Genomic DNA, 16,511 nt, shown 5'->3' on the forward strand with positions numbered 1-16,511 from the left:
GCAGCCCCTCCCCTCTTCTCCCTGTCCAAGCCCCGCCTCCCCGCCCTGAAAGTCCGGGGCAGTTTCTAATTTCCCTAGAGTAGTTATGGAAAAATTTTTATTTGTATACTAAAGCCCGGACAGGGCTACTTTTTCTTCTTTTTGGACATCTTGAGCTTCCCCTCGATCAATCGCTGGCCCTGTTTCTTTATCTCGGCCCGCGAAGGGACGTAGCTATGATCCACGTCGGCAAACTGGAAGGTTTCTGCACAGGCAAAAAAGGAGTGACTGGCCCCCTCTTTCCAGAGACCCCCCTGACCTCTCTTTACCCGTTTGCTTTTGCTGCCATGGGCCTTCTGTGTCTGCAGCTTCTCTCAGAGATGGACCAGTGCCTGAAGACTCTGTGATCTGACCCCTGCCCTAAGTCACCCAAGGCCAGGTGCCAAGAAACCAGGATTTGCCAGGATCACCCTACCCTGTCTTTGCGACAGGAATCCCACTAATAGTCTTTATGACCCATTCCATGATATGCCCCTTTGTCTCAAAAAAAAAAAAAAAATCCTCGTAAAGGTTAACCTCTGTCACCTCAATTAACACCTTTCTCTTTAGCACCCAGTCTGCCAGTATGTTCCAGTCAGACTGAGGTGTGCCATCTCTTGCCTTGAGTTCAGGCCCTGTCTAGTTCCTCTTCCCCCATCCAGGGCCTCACCTATCATGTCCTCCTCTTGGTCCTCAAAGGTAATCCTGGTATTATGTTTCTCATTTAGAGTGGATGATTCCAGGGCATCCCTCACCTTTGTGTCGACCTGCAGGGCAGCACCCTTATCAGCTTGGATAGGACATGAGTTTTGTGGGTACCCTTCCATGGCCCGGGGCTACCTCCTCATCTATGGTCAGCATTTGCACACGTTCAGCTAGATATATGAGCTTCCCCTCGCAGTACTCCAGCTTGCCATACACATCAAGGGTGTCCGACATTGCTACTTCTTTCTGTAGGCCAGAGGGGCAGCTTGTTTTTCTAGTGTCCCCACATGAGGACCTTATGCAAGTAGCTCCCCGCGAGGGCTGGTACCTGGGTGGCTGGCAAGGTGATGCCGATGAGCCGGATGTAGAGGTTATCAATACCTGTCTGGATGGCCAGCAGCAGCTGCTGGCTCTTGGTCATGTTGCTGTGGGCCAGCTGCAGCCTTGCTTCTTCCTCTTCTAGCATGTTCTCCATCTTTTTTTCAATTGAATCAAAGCTGGGGAAGAGGTAGGCTTAGCAGTAAGGGCGGGACAGATAGTACTCAGGGTCCACAGGAGTCCTGAGCCAGGTGTGTCAACTTCAGGGGTTTGTAAATTCAGATTCAAGCAGGTGGGTCCTTAGCTTTTCTGTGGATGCCCAGGTTTACTGGCTATAGGAATGTGCAGCTACTAACTTGTACCTGTGGGGCCATCCAGCAGCCCCGGAACGTACCCAACAGAGCTGGGTGTCTGGTGGAATTTGAGCAGTGCCTCTTCCAGTTCCAGCTTCTTCATCAGGGCTTCCAACTGCATCCGCCGCTCCTCACAATCCTCCATCTGCAGCTCAAGGTTCTCCTCTGTGTTCTTCTGAGCCAGGAAGCGGCCCGCTATGTCCTAAGCAGTCCAGGGCAGGGAGAAACGGGTGTGGGTCTGAAAGGCAGTAGGGCCTCATAGCCCTGGTTTCTCCTGGGCCCCTCCTGATGGAGAGTGCAGCTTTGTGGTACTTGGGGCTCAGTTATGACACTGAATACTTTTGAGTGCTACAGTTTATGAGGGGCTGGGTAGAAGGGTAACCTGTACATGTCCTTACACATACATAGCTCTCATGACAGGCAGAGGGTAAGTAACTCCATCTATCATGAAGAGACCATGTATCGCCTTCAGTCAAGATGCTGTGGATGGGACCTCAAGGCCTGACAATGGTAACTCAGGTAGCTCTATGACAAAAGGAGGCCAGTTCGCTGTGGCTGTCAAGTTGGGAAGGGGCTCATGTCCTTAGCATTTGAACTTTCAAATTCTAGCAGACTCTGTCCCATGCATGGGGCTGGAGAGATGACTCAGAGATTAAGAGCACTGCCTGCTCTTCCAAAGACCCTGAGTTCAATTCCCAGCAACCACATGGTGACTCCTAACTGCCTGTAATAAGATCTGGTGCCCTTTTGAGGAAGAGACTGGTCAGTCGTCTTCATCAACTTAGACCGTGAACCCTAATATGGACAAGTTCAACAGAAGTGCCATATACGGGCTGCCTGTGCAGGCTTCAGCACTGCCGGGACATACATTTCGTTCATTTCTTTTCCATTTCTGTCCTGTGCCTAGAATATGGTGAGGACATGCCATCCGTATGCCTCAGAAAAGCCCAGACTTGTTCCAGGCTTGGGAGCATTGCGTTTGGGGGCCTGCAAGAGGAGATTAAGCTTTGTAAACTTTCTGGCCTAGCTTAGTCACCCTTCAGGTGTCAGGGAGACTTACCCAGAGGTGAGAGCACTGTACAGCAGACTTGACCCTCTCTACCAAAGTGGTCACTTCTGTCTGGTATTCCATATCTGCTATGGAAGTTTCTTTTCTCCTCACTGGGCAGAGCAGAAAGGGAGGGCCTAGTCAGCATGCAGGAATGGCTACCTGGTGGCTTTAGACACTCTGGCTTCGGAGAAGACACCCAGGATGTTAGGTGCCCTCGTGTGACCTGTACCTGTACCTGCCCTATTCAGCCTGACCCTTCAGAGTACCTTGGGAAACTCAAGGACAAGGACCAGGAGCAACATGGCATCATGTGGCTCTGGGAAGCGGTTCTGATGTCACTGGGCACCTGAGCTCTAGTTGCTAGAGATAGCATCTCTGCAGCCACCTTGTGCCATAGATTCTTCAGGGACAGTCAGGGAGAGGCAGGGGCTGTTTGTCTTCCTCACCCTAGTGACCACTGGTCTCATGATGACATGGCTGGGCAGTCCCAGTCATTGCTGGCTACTGGTGACCTTGGATGGACAAGGCAAGGAGCTGAAGCTCACCCTTCATGGTATCCATACTCATCAGATTGGAGGGGAAATCCAAGTCCCTTCGGCCCTGATGGGAGAAAGAAGCAGGTGAGAACGAGAAATGAAGGGTCCTCCCGGCTCTTCCCCCACGGGGCGTGGCTCAAGATGTACACGGCGGTACTTCTCGCTGGTCTCCTTGGTGTGGATCTTGTCAATAAGCTTCTTTTGCTGGTTCAGCCGGTTTTCCCGTGCCCTTCGCTCCTCGATGAAGGTCGCCTCCCCTTGCCTCATGTTCCTCTGGGGACATAGTCAGTGGGGATACTGTCACACCAAGGGTCCCCCCAGGGTTCTAAAGCCAGTGGCCAGATTTTAGTCTTCATATTATTGGACTATAGAAGACTGGCCATTCTTTTCTTCTTTCTGGCTCTCAATGTCCTCTTGGGTGCCCCTTTGCCTCTGTAGTGCAGATACTCGTGGTGAACACATGCCTACTGACTTTCCTCTCTAGCCCAGGCGCNTTTATTATGTATACAATATTCTGTCTGTGTGTATGTCTGCAGGCCAGAAGAGGGCACCAGATCTCATTACAGATGGTTGTGAACCACCATGTGGTTGCTGGGAATTGAACTCAGGACCTTTGGAAGAGCAGGCAATGCTCTTAACTGCTGAGCCATCTCTCCAGCCCCCCTCCATTCTGCTTTTGAGGCTGAAAACTGCCATCCCCCCTCCCTCCCTCCGTCCCTCCTGCTCTCACACCGCTCCTATCACCAAAGCTCACTGTGGTCACCCCTTAGTCTGCTTCTGGCCACCTCCACTCTACTGCTGGCCTGGCCACACAGCCAGTAGTTCTGCTCCCGCACCTTCTGGCACCTGCAGTTAATGTGTGCCATTATAAATAAACACAATCTGTGATATCTTTCTGTTTGTTTGTTTGTTTCCCAAGACAGGGTTTCCCTGTGTAGCCCCTGGCTGTCCTGGAACTCACTCTGTAGACCAGGCTGGCTTCGAACTCATGGATCAACCCGACTTTGCCTCCCAAGTGTTGGGATCAAAGGCCTGTGGTACCACACCCAGCATAAAGCACAGTCTGATCATGTGTCCTTTATCTTCTCTGAGGCTGTGAGACCCTATAGCCTCCAGTGATTCCTGCAGGGAAGTCACGTAAATTTCTGTGCACTAATATGTGGCAACAGCCTTGGCTTTTCTGTCCTTTCTCCTTTTGAGCTCTGATTACCCCTGGACTTTGCTGGTCCTTCAGAGCCCATTCAAGCATACTTCCTTGGAAAGCCACCCTGGATACTTCTGAAATCCTTTGCCTCTGTCGGCCATACTGACCTAGATGTGATGTGGTGGACTACTAGACGAATTGCCCACTTCAGGAGGATGGGAGTTGCTGGCTTCCCTAGTCCTGTCTCCCTAGAGACAGTGATTTTTTTTTTTTTAAAGAAAAGATTTATTTATTTATTATGTATACAGTGTTCTGTCTGCATGTCTGCCTGCAGGCCAGAAGAGGGCACCAGATATCATTACAGATGGTTGTGAGCCACCATGTGGTTGCTGAGAATTGAACTCAGGACCTCTCTGGAAGAGTAGCCAGTGCTCTTAGCCGCTAAGTCGTCTCTCCAGCCCTGAGACAGGGATCTTGGTAGTGACAAGGTGAATAGATGCTCACTTTCCTGGCCACCTCTATTATGGCCACTGTGCCCAAATTGGCTTTCTCTGTCCCATGGGTGAGCAGATCAGTTGGTAGGGCTAACAATGGATTTCTCCAGTGAGGATGGGTAGTGTAGGCACAGGATGTCCAGATAGGTCCCGAACAAGACAGGATCAGGTGAGCCAGCTACTGATGGTTCCCCAATCCTTGGACTCACCTTGACCTCATCAGTAATCATCATGGCATCTTGGGACATGACGGTCATATCTGACAGCTCCGAGCAGTAGTCGGTTACCAGGTTCTGAAGCTTGTCTAGCTCCGTGGGGTAGCCCGCCAGCACCTATCAGGATGGGCAAAGGCAGCATGGTCATGAAGCCATGGATTCCTCTGGTGCCATCATACCCTATTGCTGGCTTTCCTGAGCCTTCCGATTCCCTTCCATCCTTCATTCCCAGACTATGTGAGCCCTGGAGACAGGATAGGGATTCTGTCTGTGGCCTAGCCTCTGTGCAAGGCACAGAGCAACCAGGAGAAAGAAGTGTTCTAGTGTGGATAGTCATTGGTGGCCTATGGACGCTCACTACCCAGGACAAGAGGATGTGATGACTCAGTGCTGGACCCCAGCAAAGGTACTCTGAAACCCAGGAGGGTTTGCTTGCGGGCATCTTTGATCTGGAGTGGAACAGAGGGACTTGAAAGATGGGCTTGGAGACAGATAGAGCTCAAAGTGAAGTTCACTTCTGACCAGCTAGCGATGTGATCTTGGGATCACATCTAGCCTTTCTAGGGTGATCCTGACTTTTTTGGAAGGTTTCTGTCAGGGTGGATGGAGAAGATAGCATATTTAGCACAAGGCTAGGTGCATCGATGGCCAAGGAAGCTTAGCTTTTGATATTTTGCTGTTAAAACCGGTACATGCCGAATCTTTGCTGATTTTAAAGAAAATGTGGATATTGGGATTTGTTTCAGGTGTGTTTGTTCTGGAGCAAAAGTCCTACAAAGACTACCCAGGTGAAGGAGTGTGGGGAAGGCTGGACACAGGAAGGAAAGGTGGGCAGGGCCTCCAGTTGAGCCTCCAGCACTAGGGTCAGGTAAGAGGGACAGACCAGAGCATGACGCCGAGATGGCTCAGGAACATGACCCCAGCAGGGAAAAGCTTCTGCATTTGCCCACATTCCAACCCTTTCTCCAGCGAGCCACGCCACTCATTCACCTCCCTTTCTAAGGGCAAAAGCATTAGGGATTCCTCCTGTTCACCTTTCCAGGCCAGTCCACCGTGCTGCTTTCCATAGCCTGCTGCCCTGAAGCCCCTTCTCCCCCACTTCCACTGCAGATGCTATGCTCTATGGGAGCCACTGTGGAGTGTGCTCAGTGAGATTCACGGTCATGGTTCCCTGGGATATACAGGGGCCAGAGTCTGCTTCCTCCTGGCTTCCAATACAGAAAGCAGGTAGCCAGATCCACAGAGGGCAGGGAGATGTGTGTCCAGCATATTTTTGGATGTGGAAAAGCAATCTGTCCTGAACCATGTTAAGGGACTCCTTGGGAAGGGAGTATCACTCATCTCTGACCCTCAAAGACCCAAACTAAACTAGTTAGTATGTGAAAGAATTCTGTGGTTTTTGTGATGTGGTGTGTGTGTGTGTGTGTGTGTGTGTGTGTGTGTGTGTGTGATGATTTGCATCTGTTTTTGAGACAGGGTCTCGCCATGTAGCCCAGACCGTCCCGGAATATGTAATCTTCCCGTTTTAGCCTCTTGAGTTCTGAGATCACAGACCTGTGGTACCATGCCCAGGCTTAAAGCCCAAATAATAGGCGTACCCCATAATATGTTTGCGTGGAACAACAAAAATGAAGTTCTCTAAGGAATGTTCCCACACACATTTTTGAGCCACTTTGCAGGCTGCGAGGAAGAGATTGGAGGCGGGGCACTTTGGGGGCGGGGCTCACCCTCTTAAGGTAGTCCAGCAGGTCTGAGTACAGCATGTGGATGTTCCGGCTGGTGGTGATCTTGAGTGTGGTCTTTTCAATGTTGTTCTCCAGCTGGCGGATAATCTGATGGCAGTGGTGGAGTTGGATCACTGAAAAGGCTTGGTAACAAGACCCACCTCCCCAGAACCTCAGATCAGGTGTGAAGGGGCAGAACCCTGATGAGGAGGACACCGGCTGGGGGATGGGGAGGGCTGGGCTTTCACACCAGGGTGTCAGGTTCCCTTAGTTCTGCCCCTGGCACCAGGTCCTGCAGGTGAAGTTTGTGTACATCTTATCCACCCAGTCACCATGTATAAAATGGCTTTGATTCCCACTTCCTGTTTACAGCTGTATGATAAAACAATACCTCAAGACATGGTTTCCTGCTCCTTGTTAGTAAAATTTCCTGTTTGTACACAGCCATGTAAGGGCACAAACTAACCAAAAGGTCCTGCCCATCCGCAGATCCCACCCTTCTGATGTAGTCCCACCCTTCTTTTGGAGACCAATCTCACCTGTTAAAGTTTTTTTTTTTTTTTTTTTTTCTCTTACAAAGACCCTCACCAAAGGAGACGCCCTTCCCGCAGAACCCTGCCTAATTAACGATCCAGCCCTGATACAGAGGCCCTGCCTGAAGGCGGGACTTCTTCCCTATACAGACTTCTCCACATCCTCTGGCATAGAACCACCCTTTCGGAATCCCGCTTGCTGAGTCCCGCCTCTCCTGGAAAACTCCAGCGCAAAGTTGGATGCTCTCCGCTGCTCCCGCCGGGTCCCCTGGCACCTGCAGCAGCTTTAGCTCGTCTTTCGTGGCATCAGGCTGGTTCCGAAGACTGGCCAGCTCCAGCTGCAAGCTCTCCAGCTTCTGTCCCCGTAGACGAGCCAGATGGATCAGTACGTTGTGTGCATTCACACGGTCGAAGACGTACTTGCGCAGCTTCTCCCGAGCCACCTGGGTCAGGGAGGGCGCCCGCGCGTGGGTGCGAGAGGGAGCGCCGCGGGGACCCCAGGAAGGCTGCAAGTCAGGGACCCGCGGCTGCCCCACGGGGAGCAGGAGGTGGGAACTCACTACGCCTTCCCGCCGGCCTCGTTACATTTATTGTAGGCGGGCCTCGGGGACTGGGACGGAAAGGGGCAAGGGGTCATTTCTGCCTCGTTACCTCCATAGAACAACGGCGGTGTGCCAGCCTCATAGACACGTCCTTCCCGCAGGCTTTGGAGATGGTCCGCTGATCATACTGTGGAGCGGTGGTGGCTGAGCCAGGAGCCTGGCCCTTTTGCATGCCCCTGGGCACTGATGTACTCAGACATATCCCCCCCTGCGCCTCTTACTCGCCGCTAATCCAGCAAGGAGACCGTTGGTCCTGGGACCCCTGAGCAGAGCGCACAGGACCCCTCTAGGGCCATCCCTGCTCCAGTGTGATGAGGTCCGGAAAGGAGGTCAGAGAGCCCAAGGAGTCCCGTGGTACTATGGAGAACCTGCAGGTACTAAGCACTCTGGGTGGGTATTGGGGAACCTGCCCTGGACACCAGTCACAAAAGTACCCATCCCTACAGCCCTTCTGGGACAGAGAAAGGGGTAGGGTGTATGCACGTGTTAAGTGAACCGCCATTTCTTATCCCCAGACTGCGAAGGGGGTGGGGCTTTTGCACCTTCTTAGCCAAAGCCCACTCCTGGGCCCCTCGACGGAGGTTGCTGCGCAGGAGGCCTAGTGTAGCCTTGTTCTGTGCCGTCTTCTCCTTCACGCCCTGGATCTGGAGCGCCCGACATTGTTCTGTAGGTGATGGAGGGAACAAGATTACCAGACGGTAGGCTAAAGGACTGGCTGAGAATTCCAGCAAAGCATCCAGAGAGGCTAATGGAATGCGGCATTGCCTCCACGACCATTTCTTTCCCCTTCCCTGGAAGACACGGGCTTCCCTGCTCAAATGGTAATCTACAAGGCTCTCCAGGGATGGATGCTGGGCAGTAAAGAGGGTGAGGCTGAGACCATGGATGGGGAACCCTTGTCTCTTTCACAGCTCCTGCGCCTAGAATCAGGTCGATCTCTCCTCAGTCCCTCCAACTTTGGAACAAGATTGTAGTAAATGCACAAATCTGACAAAAGCTCCCCCACCCCCTCACATGGCAGGCCCTTCTGGAACTTTTGCCCAAGGGAGCCTGGGTGGGTTGTAGGATGACAAGCTGCCTACTAGCAGGCCAGAGTGGCAGTTCCCAGTGTGGCTCACCCTGGAGCCGAGTGATGGTCCTTAGCTCCTGTATCTGTGCTTCTACAGCTGCTTCATTGTGAATCTTCATGGTGGGGCCCTAAAGGTCCTCCAAGAGTCCTGTGTGCCTCTCAGCCTTCCTGCTCACAACTGAGCCTAAGTTGAGATTGTCCTCGGAATTTCAGGTCATTGTGATGGGACTAAGGTTCTCAATGCCCAGAGAACCCTGGAATTCCATCCTTTCAGAATTTCATTCTCAAGGTCACCTCTGGGTGCTTGCTCTGAGGGAAATGAGTCCTGAGGCTGCTGCTTCAGGGGTTCCATTGGACACCAGAGACCTCTTGGTGGTGAGCAATCTGTGTACCTAGCACCCCACCTTCTTGTTCTCTCCCCTACTCTCGGGGCCACAGAGCGTTTGACTGTGCCTCATACATCTAACCTCAATGTCAGTGCTTGGGGAGACCTCCCTCTCCAACCCATACTCCTAGTTCAAAGCCCGGGCACTGGGTGACCTAGCGCCCCACCCCAGCTTCTGCCCAGCACTGTTCCATGTCTTCCAACTTTTCCAGACCTGTGCTGGCCCTGTCTGGTGCCACTCTGCTTGACTCCTGCCTCCCTCAGCCCCCTGGATCTTGGGTCCCCAATTATTGGCAGGGACAAGACCACACGTCTACACCATACCCCTTCCCTTAGAGCAGTGTGCTAACAGTTGGCGGCAGCCCAGCACACCGGGGCTGGGGGCTGAGAGACAGACACTTTCTACAACCTGGTCTGCATGGGGCTGCATAACTCAGTACCAGTGGGGAGCTTACTCTTCTGCAGGCGGCTGTTCTTCAATCTGGGAATAGAAGGCCGGGTCTGGGTGTTGCATGGCTGCTTCTTTCTGCTGTGTCTCCCTCGGCTGTAGATGCTTTCTGCGCCTGTGATCTCATGCGGTTGTCCCTCTGTACCAGTCTGTGTCCTAATCTCCTCTTAGAAGGATGCCAGGAAGACTGGATTGGTCCCCATGGCATCAGTCAGCACTAATCACTGTATTAAAGGGCTCATCTCCAATGGCTGCCTTCTGAAGTCCTGTGGGTTAGGACTTTAGTGGATGGATTTTGGGGGTTACGGAGTCAGCACATGTGTCTAACACAGGACAAATTCATGTTCTCTCCCCATGTCCTCTCACATGGATCCTTTGCCTTTCAGCCACTTTTCTGTCCAGTCTGAACTGCGGTCACCCCTTGCTTCCCTTCTAGTCTATGCCTCATTCTCAAGAGGGCTGGAAGGACCTGACATGGCCACGGCCGCTCACCTTAACTCCCTAGCTTTTGGTGGCCCAGCTTGGTGTCCAGCTAGGCAGAGTCAAATTATAGCCCCTTAGATTGGCTCTTTCTTTTCCCTCAGATAAAGAACTCCTGAATTTTAGTGGAGCAAATAAATGGCTATCCAGAGTAAGGCTGCCTTCCTGAAGGGTTTCCTTCCAGTTGATGAACCGTGTGACTTAGTTCTGGCCAGTGCTGTGTATACAGACACGGCAGAAGAAGTCCTCCCCCCCCTTTTCCTTCTGTTAAATGGGATGATGACGCAGTGTCTGGAGCTGGTGGAGCCACCCGGCATGATGAGCTAGATTGGAACAGGAAAGAGACTGAAGGACGCCTGGGTCCCTGACCCCCAGAAGAGCTCTTAAAACACTGCCGGGGATTGAAGATGGCGTGTCCTCCAAAGTGAAAGCTCATGCTGGAGTTTATACCCCACCCCAGTGTGAGGTTTTAAGAGGGTAGGAAACAGGACTGTGTCCTTCAGGTAGGGCTTCTGAGAGATTATTAGAATTTAAGTTACCAGGGTAGAGCCACCATGGTCAAAACTCGATGGCTTTATAGGAAGAGGAAGCAACACGTATCGTATGCTGTTTCTGACCGTGTGATGACCTGTGATGTTTCTGGACTCTGCCAGAATGACAGCCACCACCAGGTGGCTGCTGGACCTTTGGCCTCCAGAACCGAGGGTTAAAACAAGTGTTTTTTTTTTTTTTTTTCTTGGGCAGGTAGAGGCTGGCAGATCTCTGTGAGTTCAAGGCCAGCCTGGTCTACAAAACAAGTTCCAGGACAGCTAGGACCCGTTACACAGAGAAACCCTGTCTGGAAAAACAAAACAAAACATTTTTTTAAAAAAATTACAATCTGCCCAAGTCTGTGGTATGTTGTTGGCAACAGCACAGGCACTGATAGACCATCTACCTCGGTTTCTATAAGAAAACTAACTTGGCTCAAGCTTGGACTATGAGAGACCTGCTGCAATTCTGCCCACTGATTTGTTCCCACAGACGTCCAATTGACAAGCTCAGTAGAGGTGCAGGAGCTGGCCAAGGCCAAGTCTTTGTGCTCCTGGGATACCAAGGTTGGGACAATCTCTGTTTGTTTGTTGTTGTTGTTTTTTAAACAGGGCTCGTTGGTGTGGGTGGTCTCCTTCCTCCCCAAGACATTTCCTTTGGAGCTTTGATGCTTGTTCCTTCTTGGAGAAGGGGCTTCACTGATGCCAAGCAGGTGGGCACAACTCATGCCCCTACCTGGCCTCTGACTGCTTCTACCTCTGTTCTGCTCCTCTGGTAGACTTCCAGAGGATAGGCATTGGTGTAAATACATGGCCCAGATGGCTGGAAGGAACATCCAGTTCTGGGGCTCTACATTTGGAACTTCTGCATATCCTCCAAGATAAGCCGTACAGCCACAAAAGGGCATGATCACATCTCACCCCTTACATTCTGTTCGTTTTTATTTTCTGGAGACAGAGTTTCTCTGTAGCTTTAGCTGTCCTGGAACTCGCTCTGTAAACCAGGCTGGCCTCGAACTCACAGAGATCTGCCTGTTTGTTTTTTCTTGAGATAGGGTTTCTCTGTGTAGCCCTGGCTGTCCTAGAACTTGCTCTGTAGATCAGGCTGGCCTCAAACTCAGAGATCTGCCTGCGTCTGCCTNTTATTATGTATACAATATTCTTTCTGTGTGTATGCCTGCAGGCCAGAAGAGGGCACCAGACCCCATTACAGATGGTTGTGAGCCACCATGTGGTTGCTGGGAATTGAACTCAGGACCTTTGGAAGAGCAGGCAATGCTCTTAACCTCTGAGCCATCTCTCCAGCCCTTTCTTTCTCTTTTTAAAAAAAAAAAAATTTATTGATTGATTATGTGTACAGCATTCCTTCCATGTGTGCCTGCAAGTCAGAAGGGGGCGCCAGGTCTCATTATAGATGGCTGTGAGCCACCATGTGGTTGCTGAGAATTGAACTCAGGACCTCTGGAAAGAGCAGTCAGTGCTCTTAACCACTGAGTCATCTCTCCAGCCCCTACACCGGTATTTCTTTTGTGTGTGCCTGTGCATGTGTAAGGGGAACCCACACACCACAATAGAGATTAGTTGTTACTCTTCCCACCACGTGGTTCTTGGGGATTAAACTCAGTCAGCAGGCTTAGCAGCAGGCACTCTACCCACGGAACAACCTCACCAACTGGTTTAATTGCTTCAGAGCTCAGGTAGGAAAAGGACAAGCCGTTTATTAGTTAGAACCTTCCGCAATTCTCCTTCGACTCGGGGCATAGAGGTCAGAAGAGGGAACCCAAAGCACCAGAGAAAATAGAGAAGTCTCTCTCGCCACGTGCAGGCTGCTGCCCCCACAGCTGTGAGCAACAGGATACAACCCTCTCTGAGACCCTGACTTCTTGCTGCTCTGGAGGATACCCCCCCACCCCACCCCCACCACTTGTCTTCCAAGCCCTTTTCTGAGCTGAACTCCTGGGCGAGTCCTAGAATTGGTTGTCAGGCAGGCCTGCCTAAACACACTTGTGGGGGACAGGTGATACTCAAGAGCGTGTGTGCATGTGTTTGGCGAGGTAGGAAGGACCAGCCTGGAGTTAGTTCGCAGTCTGTGTTCCAGGATTCCCCTCTTCAGATCCTCCACACCCTAAGCAGCCAGAGCTCGTCTAGTTGTGATGATCTGTAGGAGGCAAAAGGAGACAGCTGGATTCACATCTGTGGGTTTTTCTGTTTTTTTTTTATTTATTTATTTATTTATTTATTTTTTTTATTTTTTGAGACAGGGTTTCTCTGTGTAACAGTCCTAGCTGTCCTAGAACTTGCTTTGTAGACCAGGCTGGCCTCGAACTCACAGAGATTCACCTGCCTCTGCTTCCCAAAGGCTGGGATTAAAGGTATGCACCACCACCGCCTGGCCTATGTCTGGTTTTTGAGGGGTCCTGATCCTGTTCTATCATGAGAAAAACAGAGCTCCTGTCAGATGTGGTTAAACAGACTTATAATCCCAAGCCTAGGAGGTGGAAGCAGGGATTCAAGGCCAGCCTGGGTGATGGACCCTTTCTCAGAAGAACAAAAAAACAAAAACACCTGAGTTCTGTAACAAGGACACGCAGGCCTGAGGCCCACCAACTTGGTATCAGATTCAGGGTCTCAGTCCTAGACACTCTTCTGAGTTGTTGGGCTAACTGCTGTGCCCTGTCCCACACCTTACAAGGCCCTTCCCTCTGTCTCAGGGTCACCCTAGTTTCCTAGCTCCTCCTCCAGGGAACACCCTGCTCAGTCTTTGTTGTTCTTGAGGCTTCTAGCTTCAGCCCCTCAGGGGGAAGCAAGACTAGCTGGAGGGAAGGGACCAGTCTATCACTTGAGTCCCGTGAGCTCATCTTCCTGAAACGTCTAGCTGCCCCTTTGGGGCCCTCTCACCTGTGTTCATGTCTTTGGGGAGTCGACCTGTCTCCAGGAAGATCCAGAGATCTCTGCATTTCTGAGACTCCGTTTTTGTCACTTTGTAGCTGGCCACAGATCCTACAACTGGAGGGCGGGCAGCAGGAGGGTGGTGAGCTGGGGGGCCTTAGCCCCTGCATGTTTTACAAGGGGACCTGGCACAAGCTACTTCTGGGCAGACAGGGTGGAGCTGGATCACAGTCGGGTCTTCATCGGAAACACACTAACATTGACGAGTCCCTGGCAATGGATGCATTTCAGGGCCCAGGATGGTACCCACTACGGAGTACTCACTAGCAGACACCAGCAAGCTCCACTGCACGGGGTATGCAAACTTCCGCTTAATGAACAGCTGCAGGCCGAAAGTCACACCAGTGCCTGCCGAGGGCCAAGAAACCATTGGTCAGCCTGCAAGGTGATGGTCTCAGTGTCCACTGCACCTGCAGTGCAGGCAAGATGACGTGGCGCCACCTTGTGGACAGACAGGGCGGGACAGTAGGATACAGTTTTTTTTCCCCTTTAAGGTGTGTTCTTTTTGTGTCCCAAAATCCCTGGAGCCAGCCTACCTGTGACAAAGGTGAAAACGCCCTTCATGAAGGCGTTTGACTGGCACGCGGCATATTCCTCGAGCCCCTGGGATGGAGGTAGTGGTGTTCATGGCTCAGTTCCCTTTCCTCCCCTCCTGCTCATCCTTTGGGCGTGACCTGGTTTGGAGAGGGACCCTGGGGACCGGATATATCCCATCCTCTCCTAAACTCCTTCAGCGTCTCTATCCCCAAGGCAGGAGGGTCCCCGCTCCGCCACTCCATGAAGGAGCACCCCCTGCCTGTAGACTGCTTCAGGTCAGCTGCTGAGAACTAGATCCAGCACCCCAGGCCAGCCTTCTCACCGGGTGCTTGGCGGCCACTGCGTAATCCACTCGAGACAGGCCCAAATTCACCATGGTTGGTCAGGTTCCGCCGGAGAGGACAGTCAGACTGGGGGCGGGGTGGAGCCTAAGACTCGGGCCTGCGCAGAACGTAGCAGAGAGGGTCAGGTCCCCGAATCCCCGGTCTAAGGGGAGGAACCTAGATGAGCTCACCACGTGGGCGGAGCGGGGAGTCTGTAGGTCTCAAACGGGCTAGTACGGGTCTTGGAGTTGAGCTTGGGGTTTTGTGACCCTGCAAGCAGCCCTGGCTTTCGTCACTCCTTCAAGAGCGCAGTGGTCGTTTTAATTACATGAGCCGGGGCTTTGCGTTAAGACTACAATTGAGGGTTAAAGTAACAATGGAGTAGAGACTTGGAATTGCAGAAATTCAATTGAGCCCTTTTTTGGTGCCTGTTCTGTGTCAGGGGCTGGAGTCTTACGGAGGAGCCCATAGAGCTAGGCTGGTTGCCCACAGGTCAGAAGATACTGGCTGGACAGGGAGAGGTCAGGACATCCAGGAGGCTCCCAGAGGGGAGCTGGTGAGCTGAGCCTCCTGGAAAGTAGAGCCAGTACGATCGGATGGGATGCGAAAAAGAACTCTAGGAACACAGGTGGGTGAACTGCCTGATAATGACCTTGCCAATCAAGGACTAGGGACAGAGCTAGGGGCAGTAGGTACGTTTCAGGGAAGGCAGCGGGTTGTGTGACTTACCGTGGAGTGTCCCCGCAGATCCCTCACCCCAGATTGGAAGCCCTGTCGGTGGCAGAGGCTGATTGTCTGGCAGGACTCAGGTGTAGTGGCATTTCATTTGTATTTGAATAAATAAAGCTTGCCTGAAGATCAGAGAGTAAAACAGCACCCGTCCCCCCCCCCCCAGCCTTACAGACTAGGCAGTGGTAGTGCACACCTTTAATTCCAGTAGCCACAGTAACTTGCCATAGAAGCCGGGCGGTGCATGCCTTTAATCCCAGAAATAGAGAGGATTATAAAATGGGAGAGACAGTTCTCAGACACAGTCTCATTCTGAAATTTCTGGAGGCAGGATGGCCATTTGGGACTGAGGTTAAAGTAAGAGCCAGTGGCCAGTTAATTTGCTTCCCAGATCTTCAGACTGAACCTCAGTTTCTCTGGGTTTTTATTAATCGTGCATCAGTATGGGTTGGGCTCAGAGACTGTGGACAGCAGGTCTGGGTGGGGTTGGGATTTGCCAGGTAGTTTATCTGGGTGAAAAGTGTGTTGAGGATCAGGCTGTGGTGTGTACCCAAGTCATCTTAGCGTGGAGGAGATGAAGGCAGGATGATTGTGAGTTCGAGGTCAGCCTGGGCTAAACTTGTGGGCCTGTTTCAGGAAGACGGGAGGGCAAGGGGGCTGGACTCAGGTCTTTGTGGTTGCATGCATGTAGGTGATATGTCTGTGTGTGGGTGTGTGCGCATGTATATAGGTGATATGTCCGTGTATAGGTGTGCGCACATGTATGTAGGTGATGTGTCTCTGTGTGTGGGTGTGCGTGCATGTATGTGGGTGATATGTCTGTGTGGGTGTGCATGCACATGCATGTATGTAGATAATATGTCTGTGTGTGTGAATGTATGTAGGTGATATGTCTGTGTGGGTGTGCATGCATGTATGTAGGTAATATGTCTGTGTGTGTGTGTGTATGCATGTATGTAGGTGCCCGCATAGGTCAGAAGAGAGCATTGGATCCCCTGAATCCAAGTTACAGGCATCTAGAAGAGGCCTGATATGGGTGCTGGGAACTGAACTCCAGTCCTCTATAAGAGTAGTAAATGCTCTTAGCTACTGAGCCATCACTTCAGCATCCCCCCCCATTTCTTTCTCCTCACCTCTTTCTCCTCCTCTTCTTTTTTTTCTTTTTGCTTTACTCCTCCCCCCCTCCCCAAACAAGGGTCTCTGTATAGCCCTGGCTGTCCTGGAATTTGCTCTTGTAGACCAGGCTGGCCTCACTTGAGGTCTCCCTGCCTCTGCCTCCTGAGTGCTGGGATTAAAGGTGTATGCCTCCCTCACCTGGCAAAGGACTGATAATCGAGTGCTGGAGAGAAGACTCAGCAGTCAAGCGCA

General features: G+C 51.8%; 2 protein-coding genes across 2 annotated transcripts; both read right to left on the bottom strand.

Annotated features, from left to right (window-relative positions):
• Positions 1-125: 125 nt before the first annotated feature.
• Ccdc183 (coiled-coil domain containing 183) lies at positions 126-10,801 on the bottom strand. The gene is made up of 14 exons (XM_050154863.1): positions 8,812-10,801; positions 8,236-8,357; positions 7,743-7,820; positions 7,367-7,534; positions 6,562-6,666; positions 4,829-4,951; positions 3,129-3,254; positions 2,991-3,045; positions 2,455-2,555; positions 1,436-1,596; positions 1,052-1,220; positions 859-969; positions 689-785; positions 126-244 (listed from the first exon to the last, which is right to left on the bottom strand). The coding sequence occupies exons 1-14, from the start codon at positions 8,879-8,881 to the stop codon at positions 126-128; spliced, it is 1,605 nt and encodes a 534-aa protein (XP_050010820.1). The 5' UTR covers positions 8,882-10,801.
• Positions 10,802-12,305: 1,504 nt separating this feature from the next.
• Positions 12,306-14,535, bottom strand: Tmem141 (transmembrane protein 141). Its single transcript, XM_050155022.1, has 5 exons — positions 14,414-14,535; positions 14,091-14,157; positions 13,819-13,902; positions 13,504-13,611; positions 12,306-12,763 (listed from the first exon to the last, which is right to left on the bottom strand). The coding sequence occupies exons 1-5, from the start codon at positions 14,465-14,467 to the stop codon at positions 12,750-12,752; spliced, it is 327 nt and encodes a 108-aa protein (XP_050010979.1). The 5' UTR covers positions 14,468-14,535; the 3' UTR covers positions 12,306-12,749.
• Between the last annotated feature and the right edge of the window lie 1,976 nt (positions 14,536-16,511).

Source organism: Alexandromys fortis, unplaced genomic scaffold (assembly GCF_014885135.2).
Source record: "Alexandromys fortis isolate MF-2015 unplaced genomic scaffold, M_Fortis_MF-2015_v1.1 scaffold_72, whole genome shotgun sequence".
NCBI lineage: Eukaryota > Metazoa > Chordata > Mammalia > Rodentia > Cricetidae > Alexandromys > Alexandromys fortis.

Coding starts and splice junctions, on each gene's coding strand:
- Ccdc183 (XM_050154863.1), bottom strand. CDS start 8,881: ATGAAGATTCACAATGAAGCAGCTGTAGAAGCACAGATACAGGAGCTA. Junction 6,667..7,366: donor ACGAGCTAAAGCTGCTGCAG/GTGCCAGGGGAC, acceptor CACTGCCATCAG/ATTATCCGCCAGCTGGAGAA. Junction 786..858: donor TGCTGACCATAGATGAGGAG/GTAGCCCCGGGC, acceptor GCTGCCCTGCAG/GTCGACACAAAGGTGAGGGA.
- Tmem141 (XM_050155022.1), bottom strand. CDS start 14,467: ATGGTGAATTTGGGCCTGTCTCGAGTGGATTACGCAGTGGCCGCCAAG. Junction 14,158..14,413: donor CAGTGGCCGCCAAGCACCCG/GTGAGAAGGCTG, acceptor CCTCCATCCCAG/GGGCTCGAGGAATATGCCGC. Junction 13,903..14,090: donor CGTTTTCACCTTTGTCACAG/GTAGGCTGGCTC, acceptor GGCCCTCGGCAG/GCACTGGTGTGACTTTCGGC.